General features: G+C 43.1%; 1 protein-coding gene across 4 annotated transcripts in view; it reads right to left on the minus strand.

Moving 5' to 3' along the window:
- arap2 (ArfGAP with RhoGAP domain, ankyrin repeat and PH domain 2) overlaps positions 1-16,698 on the minus strand; it is a 110,736-nt gene that overhangs the window by 54,785 nt on the left and 39,253 nt on the right. For all 4 annotated transcript variants that reach the window (XM_054752963.1, XM_054752959.1, XM_054752961.1 and 1 more), the window contains exons 10-12: positions 7,700-7,806; positions 4,515-4,714; positions 175-260 (exon numbers count right to left, since the gene is read on the minus strand). In XM_054752963.1, the coding sequence (XP_054608938.1) occupies positions 175-260; positions 4,515-4,714; positions 7,700-7,806 (393 nt within the window). The remainder of the gene's footprint in view (positions 1-174; positions 261-4,514; positions 4,715-7,699; positions 7,807-16,698) is intronic.

Below are 16,698 nucleotides of genomic sequence, written 5' to 3' on the forward strand. Positions count from 1 at the left end.
ATGCTATCCTCCCATAATGCCTTGTGGACCAGCAAAATGACCACCGTCAGGTTTTTATAACCCATCTTAATTCAGATCTCAAATAAGTATATTTTCTCTAAGGAGATGCATTCAAAAGGCTAGTAGAAGTGGTTGATAATGGTGGGCCCAATAGGACCTCCAGAATTTTCTTACCTCCACAAGCTCATTGCTCCAGATGCTGCTGTCCAGCTTCAAGCTGCGCACCTTAGAGACACTGGGGCCGAGTGAGCGGTGCTGCCCTGTCGGCAAGAAGAAGAAAAATACAACTCAACAAACACGATGGAGCGCAAAGAGCTGAGTCCCCTCAGCGCTCCTTAATTGGAAATGAAAGCGCAGAACGAGGGGGCCATTAATTGCTAATGAATCATGAGTAATTCATTGTGTTTGTTGGTCGGCCTGTTTATTTGGGTGAACAGTGGGGTGGCTTGTGGGGTTGCTTGTGGCCAAAGAGAGCACGCACGTGAATAAAACATGAGACAAGAACCAGGCTGATGTGTGAATTATTGTCCTGTGAGTAATGGCGAATTTATTTCGTATTGAAATAGAGCAGCAGCAGCATGACTTGACACAGATTGAAGAGCTTTATGATGGCGCTACAAGCATCCACTGACGTGGACAGTGCCATAATCCTTGTTGTCGAGGTAACAAAAGTCGGGTGAGAGTGCCGTCCTCACATATAAATAGCCAAATGTCTTCATCTTCCCCCTGGTGGGCCACAACAAAACACAAAAAGGGCATTCCCATCACAGCGGCTCGCCCACAAAAAAGGCCATGCTGCCACACTTTTCACCCCCAATTAAAAACTTTCCCAGTGACTACAGTGACAATGCCATGCAGGCGGTCCTCCGTCTTCGTAACAACTGAAACATGGATCACAAAGACTGTTGTTTTACTAGACGGCATTTTTACAAAGAATATTATGAAGTGTGCATCTGCTATGAAGTAGCAGATGTTTTTAGAGATGTTGTAGTTTGAGCAACCAAGACACATTCATCAATGTTTTAAATAATAATACAGCGGAACCTCAGTTCCGTATTTTTTGGTTTACGTCAAAAATTTTGCACCTGGTGAGGCATGATTAGGAGAAATGCCCCCCCCCCCCAATCTGAACCCGATTGGTGCTTTGGCTATGGACTTCTGTGCTCATCACGGATTTTCCATAACAAACACCATATTCAAGCATTAGGGTGTCCACATGTGCACTTGGCTCTAGGACACCCTGGGCCGCAGTTCGATGATGGACTTCGTGGATGTGTCGTCAGACTCACGGTCACATGTTTTGGACACTCGGGTGGAGTGAGGAGGCAGAGCTGTTAAGCGATCACCACCGACGGTTGGGGTGGATGTCTGGCTAAGCCTTCCATCAGAAGGAGTTTCAACTCCCACCTAGAGCTTCAACCAATTTCCAAGGAAGGCAGCGGACATTGAGTTAGAGAGAACCATGTTCCATGCCTCCACTGCTGATCGAAGCTGTGGCTGTCAGGTGGTCGCTGCCAGGATGCCATCAAGCTGAGCCCTATCGAGCCTTTTTGGGCAATGGGACTCTGACAGCTGACAGGCAGCAACAGGCCAAGCGGTTAGCGGCTTTGGTGTTTGCCGAAGCAAAAACTTGGACGTGGGAGGAGTTCAAGGAAACTATCGCTAACGACTTCTGGATGGCTTTGAAGAGATTGTGGACTACCATTCGCTGTCTCAGGAGAAGGCAACAGTACACAGTCCACACTGTGCATGATGTTGGTGTGCTTCTAACCTCAACTCGAGATGTTGTGGATCTGTGGAAGAAATATTTCGAATACTTCTATCCCACTGGCTTTATGCTGGGCTCTCCTATCTCCAGGGCGGAGGTTGTCGAGGTGGTCTAAAAGCTCAGTTGCAGGGCTCTAGGGTTGGAAGAAAGCCGCCCAAGAGTTCCTTATAAGGCCATGGATGTTGTGGGGCTGTCATGGTTGACATGACTCTGTATCATCGTGTGGACATTAGTGGTGGTGCCTCAAGATTAGCAGGCTAGAGTGATGGTCCCCCTTTTTATGTAGAGGGCGAGGGTGCGTACCAACTATTGTGTGATCACACTCCTTTCTGGTAATGTCTATTCAGGGCTCCTGGAATAGTTGCAGATTTGGGAGCAGCAGTCTGGGGAGTACTCCGGGGGTCTATCGCACCGCACCGCCTAATTCAGGCAATTTGTTTCATGTATGACTGGTGTCAGGGCTTGGTCCGTATTGCCGACAGTGAGTCTGACTCGTTTTCAGTGAGTGCTGGACTCCACCAGGGCTGCCCTTTGCCAGCAATTCTCTTCATAACCTTTATGGACAGAATTTCTAGGCGCAGCCAGGGCGTTGAGGGGATCTGTTTTGGTGGCTGCACGATTGGGTTGCTGCTGGCTTCATCGGGCCGTGATCTTCAGCTCTCACTGGACCGAGTGTGAAGCGGCTGGGATGAGAATGAGTGCGTCCGAGTCCATGGTTCTAGCCCAGAAAAGGCTGGAGTGCCATCTCCAGGTCAAGGATGAGATCCTGCCGCAAGTGAAGGAGATGAAGTGAAGTATCTCGGGGTGTTTTTGTTCTTCAAGTGAGGCAAGTGAGTGTTGTTCACAAGTGAGGCAAGGATGGAACACAAAAACGACAGGTGGATTGCTGTGGCGTCTGCAGTGATGCAGACTCTGCTTCGATCCGTTGTGGTGAAGAGGGAGCTGAGTCGAAATGTCAATCTACGTTCCTACCCTCATCTAGGGTCATGAGTTTTGGGTGCTGACCGAAAGGACAAGATTGTGGGTACATGCGGCCGAAATGAGTTTCTGCCGTAGGGTGGCTGGGCTCTCCCTTAGAGACAGGGCGAGAAGCACTGTCATCTGGGAAAACTTGCAGTAGAGCTGCTGCTCCTCCACATTGAGAGGAACCAGATGAGAAGGCTTGGGCATCTGGTTAGAATGCCTCCCCATGGATGTGTTCAGGGCATATCCGATCGGTAGAAAGACCCAGGACACGGCGAGGCTATGTCTCTCAGCTGGCCTGGGAACGCCTCAGTATTCACCGGGAGGAACTGGACAAAGCAGCCGGGGAGAGGGAAGCCCGGACTTCTCGTGTTGGGCTGCTTCTTCCGCAACTTGACCTCAAATAAGCGGAGGAGGATGGATGGGTGAATGGATGGACATGGATAAATGAATATGTAACATCACTTAGCATTACTTAAGACTCATTTTGGCAAAGACGGTGATAACAAGCAGCGAGGCAGGATGGGAGGAGAGATCCACATGGACGACACATTTGTACTTCGCTATGAGTTATTTTTTGAATTCAATAGCGTTTCTCACCTTCCTTATCAAAATGCTGGGACTTTCAAATTCCTATGGTCCCATGGTGGGTCTTTTGTAACCATGATCAATAAAAAAGAAGAGACTTGTGGTTTAACTGTGTTAAGAAGTACAGTCAACCGCGGATGACAACATAGATGGGCGACGGACCTGGAAGCAAATATCTTCCGGGCGGGAGTTGAGAGCATGTTTTGTAATAAAGACACGTTACGAACACAGTTGGACTCACACAGTGAATTAATAACACAACAAGACACCAACGCGTGAGATTCTTTTTGAGTCCGCAGTGTGATATGCGGGCAAACAGGCTAGTTTGGGTAACATTCTCATTTGAGTTTGCCAACAGAATGAGCCTTAGGATACCATAGTATTGTTCAGTAGTATCGCAAGATTTCGTGTTGGATCCAAGATAGCTGAATAAACAACCAATGCTGGGAGTAGTCCGCACACATCTTTATTAATACCACAACAGTCAACATGCCAAAGGGAAAAATACAACTGTTTGGTATACTACCGTACGACAACTGAGAAAGTGTGCGAAAACTGAATCATACGAAAACTGGGACATTCCAAAACTGGGGTTTCACTTTATCAGATTTTTTTAAGGCTAGACCAGTGAGCACAGATTATCTTTCTGCATGAAATGGAACATAATGGACTCTAAAAAGTCCTTTAAGTCAATGCAACTAATGAAAATGTGCGAGTACGAGCATGGCTCACATCAGCGAGTGAAGCGACAGGCTATTAAAATTCATTCAGTCTTGCTCCAAGAAGAAGAAGAAAAGCCAGTCTGGGATCATTTTTACCATTAGCCTTCTCATTACTTCTTCCCTCTTCCTCTTGTTCAGCACTTCTCTTTATTGTCCGTGACATCAGAGTGCTAATTATAAGTGAGCCAAGGCATCGGTATTCGGAGCGGACGGCCACCTAATTTAAAGGAGAGCCTCCTCCTCTCTCACCAAGCGTGTCGACCAAATGTAATATTAAACAGCCCAGCAAATGAAATCATTTAAGGATGTTTGAGGAGGGATGTTGGATATCTGATGGCTAGCAATTACATGGGCTTTGCTGAGGTGAGGTGAGGAATCGCATTAAAAGTTCTGGCTCTCAGGCATGAAGGGATAAAGAGAGAGGCAGGAGTGCACCATGAAGTGTAGATAGATAGAACACACTTCAAGCCTACCTGCACACTTCTTACAGATGACCACGCCTAGGTTGACAGATGCCCACTCTGGCTGCAGAGCACGACAGTCGGCACAGCTCTTGTTGGCCTCGTTAAACCAGATCTTCTCCGCCACCTCGTAGTCGGACAGCGTCTCTGCAATGGACTCCTGAATAGCTTCCTTCCACTCCAACTTTTCCAGTTCTGACTCGGCCACAAAGCTGCAAAGAATGGATTACTGGTTATTGATTTGATTTGAACAAGCAATTAAAAAGCATAGAGTGGCTTTCTAATGGAGTTATGGGCGGGGGTTGTAATTTTTGGAGGCATTTCAGAGAGTGTGGGCTGCATGACTTAAACTACTATAAATGCTCATCTCTATTCAATTAACCGCAGAGTCCCCTATAGTCGCCAGCTGCGTGGTAGAAAAGCAAATAACAGACTAATTAACGCTAGGTCAAAAAGCATTGGCATGGACAGCTGCGGCTGCAGGCAACCTCCTCATGTCGTTTTCATTAACTCCACAAGAATTTGCATTTGAAGTATCATGTGTGGTCAGCACCCACCACCTTTATCTATTGTAACAGTCATGTGTGTCACACTTCCGGTATGGTTGCTTACAATGAACTCACTAGCACTACTGCACGGTAACAACATTGGTTCTGTTGCTGCTGTGTTCTCATGCATTCTATCCATCCACCCATTTTCTAAGCTGCTTGTCCTCACTTGGGTCATGGGGGTCATGCACTTCAAATCATAATTAAAAATGTAGGTAATGATGCAACACAGCACCAATGTATTTGGCTTCAGAGCAATTTTAAGCCATAAAAACGGCCACAAGGCGGCAGCAATGCATTTGATAAGAGTTCAGCAGAATAAACATACATGACAGGAAGGAGGGAGTGGGAGAGCATGGAGGAGTGTAGCCTGCAGAAGTTTAGGCATTGCAGGGAAATTTTAACGCATGCACATAGACACACTCATGCGCATGCACATGTACGCAGAAACAAGAAAAAAATGGTTTGTGTTGTTTATGTTGGTATAGCTGTTTAGATATTTGAGCTGGCACAAAAGCAAAATATGTTTGTGTCAAAGTGAGAGGTAAGCTTAAAATGTATCTTTTCACAAAAAGCTGCTTTTCTCCCTTTTCTAGTCAGGAAGTGATATTTTGATTGCTGATCACTAAAGAACCAAGAAAGTTAGAAACAAACCTATTTTTGTAGGTTCCATGTTTATATAGCCATAGAACACAACATTCTGTGTGCCTTGAATGATCAGTCAAGATCGATTGAAGGGGCTGGGATTGAATTAGTTCATGTAGACTTGTTTTATTGTTTTTACCTTTTCTAACTTGTGCCTCGTGGTTAACTTCTTTTTACACTTTAATGACAATTAGGAATGCGATAAAGTAAAATGCATGAGGTGCATTGTCAGGAGTTCTTTCGCCATTAAATTTAAGGTCGACTGCTTCATTGCTGCCACTTTTTACTTGTAACAGTGGCTAACTTCTTTTTACGCTTATATGACAATTAGAAACGGGAAAAAGTAAAATGCATGAGGCACATTAAAGTTAACAAAGACTGTTTTATTGTTACTATTTACAGTGGTTAACTTCTTTTTACTCTTGTATGACAAGTTTGACCCTGGAACAGATTATTTCTATTTCCATTGTTCATTATGGGAAAACTCCTTTGAAAATTGGATGAAACTGGGCCCAATAACAACGAATCATCGGCCAATCGGATATCAGATTGTTGTGTTCAAAATCTACAAGTTTGAAGACAAATCACACAAACTGACAGTGCAGTTTTATGTTATGACCTCCACCTTGGTACAATGGACTTTAAGGCAGGTCTTCCAGAACCAATGTGTCCTCCACTGGGGATAATCCAAAGACCTCTCATGTCAGGAGTTTTCATTAAGGGATAAGGTACAAATATTGTCAACACACACAACACCCTCAATAAAGCAGATTTCCTCTGATATGCCCTTGAGCTAAAAGGGTTTATCTGCAGATTTACTTAAGTCCAAATGCTCTGCAGTAAGTTTCCTTTGCGGCAAACTTGAACGTCTTTGTCCCCTCTTCCTAATTGTCATTCTCACCGCTAATAATAAAAGCCGACGATAGTATCTGTGGCAACAGCAAAACAATGGAAAAGCCAAAGTGAGTCTGCCCAGCCTAAAGTGATTAGATGAGTTTGTGGCTAATCCCCACCTTGAGCAGGTAGCACAAGACTGCTAGGGTGACCAATCGATAATATCCACACACACACACACACAATAAAATAAGCCTTTCAGCATTCACCTCATCAAAACAATTCGGGAGCTCATTTTAATTCCACCCTTTTTTTTGTCTCGGTTCTGCACAAAATGGCAATTACGTTGGGGTTATTAACAAAAGCACCAAACGGCGGGACCATTAAGAAGGCTGGCACAAACAGATCGACTGGATGGACGAGAGACAGGTAGAGCAACGAGGGAGGGTGTTACATAAATCAAGTCAATCTACAAAAGGCGAGCACATAGGCTGACAAAAAAAAGGGAGAGAGAAATGTCGTAGACAAACAAACAAGGGCGTGCTTTGTGATGGTTGTATTCTAAATGGGCCATTACAGCTCAAACAAGCTGCGCGCTTATTGATTGTTGGGCCTTAGGGACTGCCGAGTCACCTCAAAGGTTCAGCAGATAACAGCGCACAGCTTCAAGCCGACACTTCATTAAAAAAAAAAAACACTTGCTTTGTAGGTGGTGTGTAATGCATTTAGTTGCATTAAAGTGCTTAGACAGAATATTTGTATTTGCTCATTTGTTTTGATTATATGATAATTACAACAATTTCCATCTGGAATTCTGGCTTGGTTAGTTCAGTTAGCTGGTTTTACTTACTATTTTAATGTAATTCAATTAGGTTGTCATTTATAGTTTCATTTAATTCATATAATCTATATCATGTAATTTAAAGCTCCAGCACACACCCGCGACCCTAATGAGGAGAAGCGGTATAGAAAATGGATGGACGCATATATCATGTATTTTATTATGCAATTTATCATTCATTTTGTGATCAAATTCTGCTTGATAACATTTTTTATTTTGATTTATAGTATTTCATTTAATCGTAGTTGTATTTTTTTTTTTGTTGACGTTCTAGTTTTACAGCATAAACCTTTTTCAACTATTTGTAGTGATCATACAGACAAACATACCAGAAGTTTTTGAAGGGTGTGTTGATTTCAAAGGCCCGGCGGTCCACATCTCGAATATTGGCGGCCGTCAGCTCCACTTCACAAATAGCCAGGCCTGCTTCGTAGTCCTTGAGGGGCACAAAGAGATAGAGACTTAGAAGAAAAATGTCAATGAGTGCCATGGTGCACTCATTAGGTTAAAAAATGATGGAAAAATCATTCTCACGGATGCACTTTTTTAGAAAATGAAGGCTGGTTATTGTAGAGTTAGACATTTAGATGAAGAGCACGCTCATTTGTGGCATTAAAGAGACAAAAGCAAAGTCATTTACCTTTACAACAAATGATTTGAAAAACTTTCAAGGAGGCAGGACGGTGGCATCAGGGCATATTTGGGATTATTTATCCCTAGAAACACCTTGGAATCTGCCTGAATGAGTAGGACGGTAGTGGCAGCACTAATAGAATAAGCAAGATTAGTCTTCAGTCGACAGCATCACAGTATCTATCCTCCTTTTTGGGTCCAAATATAGAAGCCCTCCCTAATGAGGGACGATCACCTGGTTGCCTCATTAAAGTCACAACTTGTTTTCCCACACGGGGTTTGAATGTCATTTGGTCTAATCCAAGCTAACAAACACAGAAGCAGACCTGCGTTTAGAACAGCGACAATGTCAGTCTACGTGGGCTCTTTTATTTTTTTTACAGAGTCCTGCTGAAAATAGTTTGTGACAGGCAATAACGTACACGTCTTTGGCTTTTTCTCCTCCTTGCCGATGCCTGTGTGTGTGTGTGTGTATAGCTAATATGTGTTGTACCGGCATGCAACTGCATTGAAAGGTGCATTTGAGGACTCCAAACTTAACTTTTTGGACTTTAGAGGCCAATTTTAGAAAGGCCGGTGCTCCCTCGCAAGGCGCAGAGGACATAGAGAGAGCACACGCACGCACCCACACAGCAAAATAGAAAAATTACGTTTCAGGCAAACTTCCCTCTATCCCAAAGCTCACAAACTCAAAAGACGAGCAAACCCAATGAAAAGGAGTATGGGATAAAGTGACAGAAAGCCTTGGTAAGCTTCACCCAAAGTGCTGAGAGGTCAGTCAGTCGAGATGCTCACAAAGAAGAACACACACACACACACACACACACACACAAAACTAAATGCTGGGCTATGAAACATACAGTATGTGTTTTCTGTGGTAATTCACACTAATTACAACACAAAACCAACAACGAGAAGCAAATTAGTCCCAAGTGTGGATTAGGTGTAGCAACACAGCATCAAATGTGGCAGATTGAAATCTGTAAAGGTGGTTTACTTTCGCGTATACACATTGTTGTTTTAATGCAACATGCTAAATAAAGTGGTTTCCACAACACAATCCAAGACACTTCAATCAAACACTGTGAATCGTCTCAGCAAAGCAGCTGACAGCAAACTATTCAGTAGCCAAAGTGTTGCAGATGAAGACATACTGATGTGCTAACTTAACCAGCCTGTGGAACCTCACTCCATCTGATTGAGCGTGTTAATTAACCACAGTTCAGCATATGTTGCAGATTAATGTTAAAAAAATGTGTCACTAAGATCAGTACCCTCCAGAAGTAGTGGAACAGCGAGGTCAATTCCTTTGTTGTTGCTGTAGACTGAAAGCTAGAGATGCTCGATATTGTTTTTTTTAATCGATATACCGATGTTGTCCATGAAGGTAGATATCCAGAATCAGCGCTTTCATTGCGAGTTGAGTGTGCTGTTTTGTCTTGGGGCTCTTGGCGGCTGTGTGTGGTGTTGACAGTGAGACGAAGCTAGTAAGTTACCTCAGTGACAATAAAAAGTGCCCCCCGAGCTTCATGGCCACCGTCCTTTCGCTGTGTTGAGCTTGCACAACGTCAGCGGGCATTTATTAAGACCCTTGGTTACACGTATTTACAATCCAAAGGAGAAACTTGACAATCCAATTCCACTCCCCGGATGTGCTAACTAAAATAGCAAGTTAGTTGCTGTGTATGGAGCACATCATTATCGCGCTGATAGCACTAGCGGCAGAAAAGGCGATTTTTTTCATTTTTACACCAATATTATCAGACATCCCTACTGAAAATACTTGGGTTTGACTTCAAAAGAGGAATACAACACCCGAGAGCAACATTTCAGCTTTTATTTCCAGGTATTTCCATCTGGATGTGACGCACAACTTAGAAGATAGCACCTTTTGTTTGAACCCAGCCCATTTTTCATGTATTGTAGTATTGAATTGTTTTGTTGCCCAGGAATTGCCCCAGGAATTTGCCAAAAAGTTCAGAGACGAGCTTAAATGAGCTTTAACGTTTTGTTTCAGAATTTGTTTAGGCTCATTTCTGTAGTTTTTGCCAAATTCCAGCCTGAGCTTCCTATTCTTCTTGCTAATGAGTTGTTTGCATCTTCTGATGTAGCCACTGTAATTTTGTTCATGAAGCCTTCTATGAACAGTATCGTGATACCTTCACTCTTGCCTTGCAGGTTGTTGCTGATATGTTGTTTTAGGCCCTCTCTTTAGAGCACTCACAATGTTTGACGTCTGTTACTTAGTACACCAGTGGTTTATTTCTTCTGCAGGACATTCAAAGATATTCTCATGCGCTAACTGTTCCAGACAGTGGAACCTCAGTCCATTCGTTTTCCACCCGTCCCCGCTGCTTTGTTATGGTCTGTAAGTTCCCTCGGTTGGATGCACCTACTAACCGTCATCTCTCTGAGGCAGGCAATTAAAGCGCCTTCCGTCCGTGCCTCGCTACTCGGTACCGTGCTGACATGTGACCCTCCTACCCCCCCTCAATCTTGAATGGCATGGAGGAATGAAAAACCACTGCAGGTAAAAATAACTCCCCTAATTACCAGGCTGTTACACTAAAAGGAAATGGCAAAAAATGGCAGAAAAGTTCCTCCGTCACCATTTGCAGGGAAAAGCACTGCTACCTTTGGGAATAAGACTAAAGGTGTGTGACTGTGCATGAAGAGGCAGGCACCACACTTTGTAACCCTCCAGACTGTCTTTACCTTGGTGCTCCAATGACCTCAAACACAGCTCCATCACAGAGCTTATGACCCGTGAGGAATGAGTCTAGGGGCGGCGGGGGTAGGAGGAGGAGGAGGAGCCGGGAAGCTGATGTTTCCAATAGCTCATTCATCATGTTAGATTAAATACTCCACTCCGCTGAGCTTGAACAGGCTCTACTTCCCTCGTCCTGCTCTTGCTCTTCGTCACGTACAAATTTCTCCTTCTCCCCCTCCATCTTTTTGTTTCTGTCTCACATCCTCCCTGCTGCTGGATCCACCACCAGCTGAAACAATACAATTAATTTGGATTCTCCACTGCCGCTTGAAAAATCTGCTGACGTTGCGGGGAAAACCCCGAAGTCTAACAAAGATGTTTGTTCACGCTAACAGAGAAAATAATGAAAGGCAAACAACACAACAGCGGGTGATGTGAAATCAGGAGCAAAAGAGGGATGGAGGGATGGAACGCCACTGGCATCCTCAAATGTACACACAAGTAGACCTGGACCAAGGGGGTGGCGATTTGAGGATTTTCAGTTTCTCCAGCGCCTTCAATACAATCCAACCACTCCTGCTGAGAGATAAGTTGAGGGACATGAGAGTAGATCCATATCTAGGCTCCTGGATCACAGACTACCTCTCTGAGAGGCCGCAGTACTTTAGGCTGGGCAGCTGCACAGCTCATCTGATACTGTGGTCAGCAGCACTGGTGCACCTCAGGGACTGTTCCCTCACCTGTCATGTTCACACTCTACACATCTGACTTCCAGCATGAGTCTGAGATCTGCCACCTGCTGAGATACTAAGATGACACTAATTGTTGGATGCATAAGGGATCGACAGCCGGGGGGGAATACAGGAGCGTGATGGAGGACTTTGTAAGATGGTGCAGCTCAAACCACCTGCATCTGAACACCTCCAAGGCCAAGGAGATGGTGGTGAACTTCTGGAGAAACAAACCCCTTCTTCATACTGTCTCCATCGAGGGTTCGGAGGTAGAGGTGGTCAGGACCTGTAAGTACTTGGGATTGCAGCTGAATGACTAGCTGAACTGGTCTGACAACCTGGACACTATCCACAGAAAAGGACACAGTCGTTTGTACTTCCTGGGGACGCTGGGGTCCTTCAACATTTGTCTGTTGTGGCCGGTGTTCTCTTTAATTCTGTGGTATATTTAGCAATAAGAAGGACGGTGGTCGACTGGAAAAACTCGTGAGGAGGCCTGGCTGTGTGTTGGCCACAGAGCTGGATCCCTAGGGACTGTGGCAAAAAAAAAAAAAAACGACTCTCGACAAACTCCTATCCGTCGAGGAAAACGGCCTTCACCATCTGCACAACACATTCATCAGGCAGAAAAGTATGCTCAGCACCAGGCTGCTGCCTCTGATCAGCTCCACCAGCAGACTCAGAAACCCCTTTGTTCCCACGGCCATACGGCTCTACAACGCTTCACGGCCACAGCCACATTAGGACTTCGAACAGACACTTGAAATACCATCCAGCATCTTAATGTTGAACCATGTTGCACCTATAACATCTGCATCCATGCACACTCTGTTCTTTTAGTATTGTTTTAATATATGGACCCTGGAATATTTATATATTTATACCAGGGCTGTCACATGATTACAAATTTTAATTAATCACAGTAATTAAATGTATTAATCATGATAATGACCATTAGCAGCTATGTCTAAAATATGCCAATTTTTACTGGATTTAATGAACAGAAAGATAAATGACAGGACATGATTATATGTATTTATTAACAGCTCCAAATGAACTGAATATGTCAATTAAGCTAAAAGATACCACAAAAGTCTAAAAATCTATTTGTCTAACACCAGTCTCTTTAATAGTAGCAGAACATTTGAATCATACTTTAAACCGTGTTATTATGAGCAATGAGGGGTTGCATTCAAAGACATCACGTAATTTCAGCTAAATTTACTTGTTTTCAGTGTATTTTCCAGCATACTTAAATGTAGCAAGTTATACATTCAAAGTGTTACAAAGTGCGTGATAAGAACATCCGCTTCATGTTTTTCTTTATGTTCCTGTTTATTTACAGACTCTGCGTGACTGTGTGAGGACGCTGAACTCCGTCTGCCGTCATAACAGAGGCATGCTTTCCTTGGCGCACATGCGTTAATTACCGTAAAGCACCGTGTATAAACCGCACCCGTGTATTAACCGCACGCCCATTTTCAGGCTCACGGCTGGGAAAAAAACATTTTTAGTTCATAAATGCTTTCCAACTCTTTCATCTCAAATCAACATGCGTAAAGGTACTAAGCAATTTCAAAAAGAAGAATAAAGAAGAAATCTGAACTTCGGCATCTAGATCTTTAATATTATGGCTAAGCACAGATTAACAATAATAATAACAATAATAATAAAAATCAAAATAAAGAAATTTGCAATTTTCAGAGATGTTTTGACATTTTATCTTTCACTGCTTCTCTTTTTCTCTATTATTATTTTATTGCATTGCTTCAGTGTGAATTTGAATAAACTCCAACGTTGTATTGTATTTTAAACCATCTGCAATGTTTTAATGGAAGCTTAGGTTAGCTTCAGTGTATATAGAGATGGTTTCACTGTGTGAAAATACAGACAGCTGTCAAATAAGTTAGTTGCATACACTAGCATTTTCAGCAACTGTACAGCAGAGGGCGCTAAAGTCAAAGCAACTGTCTGACCCACAGACGACTATTCTAAAATGGGCTTCTCGTCAATTTCTGTGTCTGGTCACAGACCTGTCATCGTGTATAAACCGCACCCCGATTTTTTGCTTCTTACCAGTGGAAAAAAAGTGCGGTTTATACACGGTGCTTTACGGTACACACACAAAAAATAACACACTTAATGAAATTAATTAGCACCGTTAATGCGTTATTTTTGACAGCCCAAATTTATACACATTAGACATTATTTTTTACAAATGTCCACACCGTGCACTGTTAATTTCAACCTTTTTTATAATTATGTAACTTCTTAAATGATTATTATTCTGTCTAGTATATGCTATTGAACGTCTGAATTTTATTCCGGACCAACCAGTTAGCTACTGTAGCTTTCTTTGGTCTTCCCTTTCTTCTCCTGCCTAGCAGCCGCAGCTCCAGCATCCTATAGCAATATAATAAGAATGCCTTCTTTTCACATGGCCAAACCATCTCAGTCTGGCCTCTTTGACCTCGACTCCCACACGTTTAACTTGTTTCTCCGATCTGCTCTTTTCTAATCCTGTCCATCCTCGTCACTCCCAACAAAAATCTAAGCGTCTTCAGGTCTGCCACCTCCACCTCTGCCTCCTGTCTGATGGTCAGCGTTGCCGTCTCCAGACCATACATCAGAGCTTGTCTCGCTACCGTCGTATAAATCTTTCCTTTCACTTTTGCTGATACTCATTTTTCACAAAGAAGCCGTGTCACTCCCCACCCACTCCACCTATTGCCCTGAAATGGGGGTGTCCACAATCCATTTTACTGGCCTGCAGCACATTGTAGAAGTAAAATTAAGCAAAAAAAAAAATTTTGAAAAAAGAGCAAAAGGTCATAAGGTAAAAAAATGTTTTTTTAAATATATATAAAATTGTGAAAGTGCCCCCACCCCCGCATCCTTGGATTTTTCAGCATGTGGCACTCAGTGGAAAAGGTTTAGACACCCCTGCTCTGAAGGATTGACGCCAAGTCCCTAAACTCCTCCACCTTCCTCACATGTACTCCTTGTATCCACAGTTCCACACGATACCCTTTCTTTGACACGTTGAATCCTGAAGAAAATTTTAAGAGCAGTTGAAAAATTGCAAGAATGTACATTTTGCACTGTTGGATCCTAAGGAGGTTCTAAGTAGAGCTTCACAATGCAAAACGAAGTAATGGGAGTGAGACAAAAACATTTTTTAGTAAGCAATTTATTGCAAACAAGCATTAAACTGAAAAAGGCTGTTCATCAGCTGATCAAACGTTTAAGACCATACCCCATAAAATCTGAAAATAGCTTCACCATTCTTTTTAATCACCTCCAAAATTTGTTTTGGCATGCTTGATACCAGTATTTCCAGGAGGCTAGTATAGGAATGTTGCTCCAGGTGGTGAAGATGGCTTCTCAAAGGGCATACACTGTCTGGAATAGTTGTCCATTTTTGTAAACTTCCCTTGCCATCCATCCCCAAATGTTCTCAATTGGATTTAGATCAGGGCACATGCAGGATGGTCCAAAAGAGTGAGGTTATTCCTCTGAAAAAAGTCCTTTGTCAGGCGGGCATTGTGAACTGCAGGGTTGTCCTGTTAAAACACCCAGTCATTACCAACGCTAATGACGAGGGCCTTCCGTCATGAGGGATGCCCCCTGCAACATCTCCACATAGCCATCTGCCGTTTGACGCCCCTGCACAGCCTGCATGAAAAATCACTCCAGATCATGATGGCGCCCTCTCCACTATGCCGCGTGGAAAACATCTCAGGTGTGATCTCCATGTCATACCAGTAACGTTGGAAGCCATCAGGATTGACAAGGTTACATTTTTTCCTCATTAGAGAATACAAGTTTATTTCACCTTTCATTGTCCCATAACCCCGAGGATCTTTTTAAGAAGGGTCAAATATGTCTTACTGCTTCCAACCTCGGCAACAATGGCGCACTGCGAGTGGCTCTTGCTTATGCAGCTCAACAATCTGACTGCATTCAAAGAGAGAAATCTTTTTTGCCTTTGCCATCAAGAGATCATGACAGTGTGAATACCTGACAGAAAATGACAGTGAATCCACATTTTTGTCAAGATTTTGGATTTTTAACAGCCTATTTTAGCTTAATGGTTGTTCAATTTTTTTGTGTCTCACTCCCATTTCTTTTTTTTGCATTCTGAACCTCTAATTAGAACCTCCTGAAAGGGATAGTTCGGAATTTTTGGCATGAAGTTGTATAAGCCCCATCAACAGTGTAGTGCATCAACAGTGACTTTTCCCCCACTTCGTCCCGTGAGCAAAGTTCTGGTCAGTTTTTGGTGTTGGAGAAAGTAATTCAGGCTAGTTGGTGGGCTCAGAAAAGCAGTGTTCTTAATGTCAATAACAATGTTCTTAATAACAATAACAAAATTATTTCGTTGACAAAGCTTTTTTCATGACAAAAATGAGACATGACGAGTTAACATGGCTCTTTGATGACATGATGAGTCGTGTGTGAGTTTTCGTTGACGAGACAAAACTGAACCTTTCAAATGCATGACATTTAGTTACATTAGTGATGTCATGCAGTCCCCTACCATGGTGCGCTTAGAATAAAGTTGGGACATACAGATACTGTATATTATACCGTAATTTCCAGTGTATAAGCCACTACTTTTTTCATAAACTTTGAACCCGGCGAATTATACAGTGGTGTGGCTAATTTATGGTTATGTTCTAATCTTGTGATATTTCCTTGACTTTACAACTACTACTAATCGTTCAAATACTGTGCCGCTTACGAGTCAGTGAGGAAACGGTAGCTCTTTCTTTCTTGGTAGGCATCAGAATTCATGGTTCCATTTATCACAGTAATTCTTCCAGGTCCTGAAGCAGCCCCAGACCATCACACTACCACCACCATATTTTACTGTTGGCATGATGTTCTTTTTCTGAAATGCGGCATTACTTTTACGCCAGATGTAATGGGACACACACCTTCCAAAAAGTTCAACTTTTGTCTCGTCAGACCACAGATTATTTTCCCAAAGGTCTTGGGGATTATATCAAGATGTTTTCTGGCTAAATTGAGACAAGCCTTAATGTTCTTTTTTTCAGAGGTTTTTTTCCATCTTAGAAGTCTGCCATGTAGGCCGTTTTTTGCCCAGTGTCTTTCTTACGGTGGAGTCATGAACACCGACCTTAACTGAAACATGTGACGCCTGCAGTTCTTTGGATGTTGTTGTGGGGTCTTTTGTGACCTCTTGGATGAGTCGTCGCTGCGCTCTTGGGGTAAGTTCGGTTGACTGGCC

This window comes from Dunckerocampus dactyliophorus, chromosome 15 (genome assembly GCF_027744805.1).
Source record: "Dunckerocampus dactyliophorus isolate RoL2022-P2 chromosome 15, RoL_Ddac_1.1, whole genome shotgun sequence".
NCBI classification, from domain to species: domain Eukaryota; kingdom Metazoa; phylum Chordata; class Actinopteri; order Syngnathiformes; family Syngnathidae; genus Dunckerocampus; species Dunckerocampus dactyliophorus.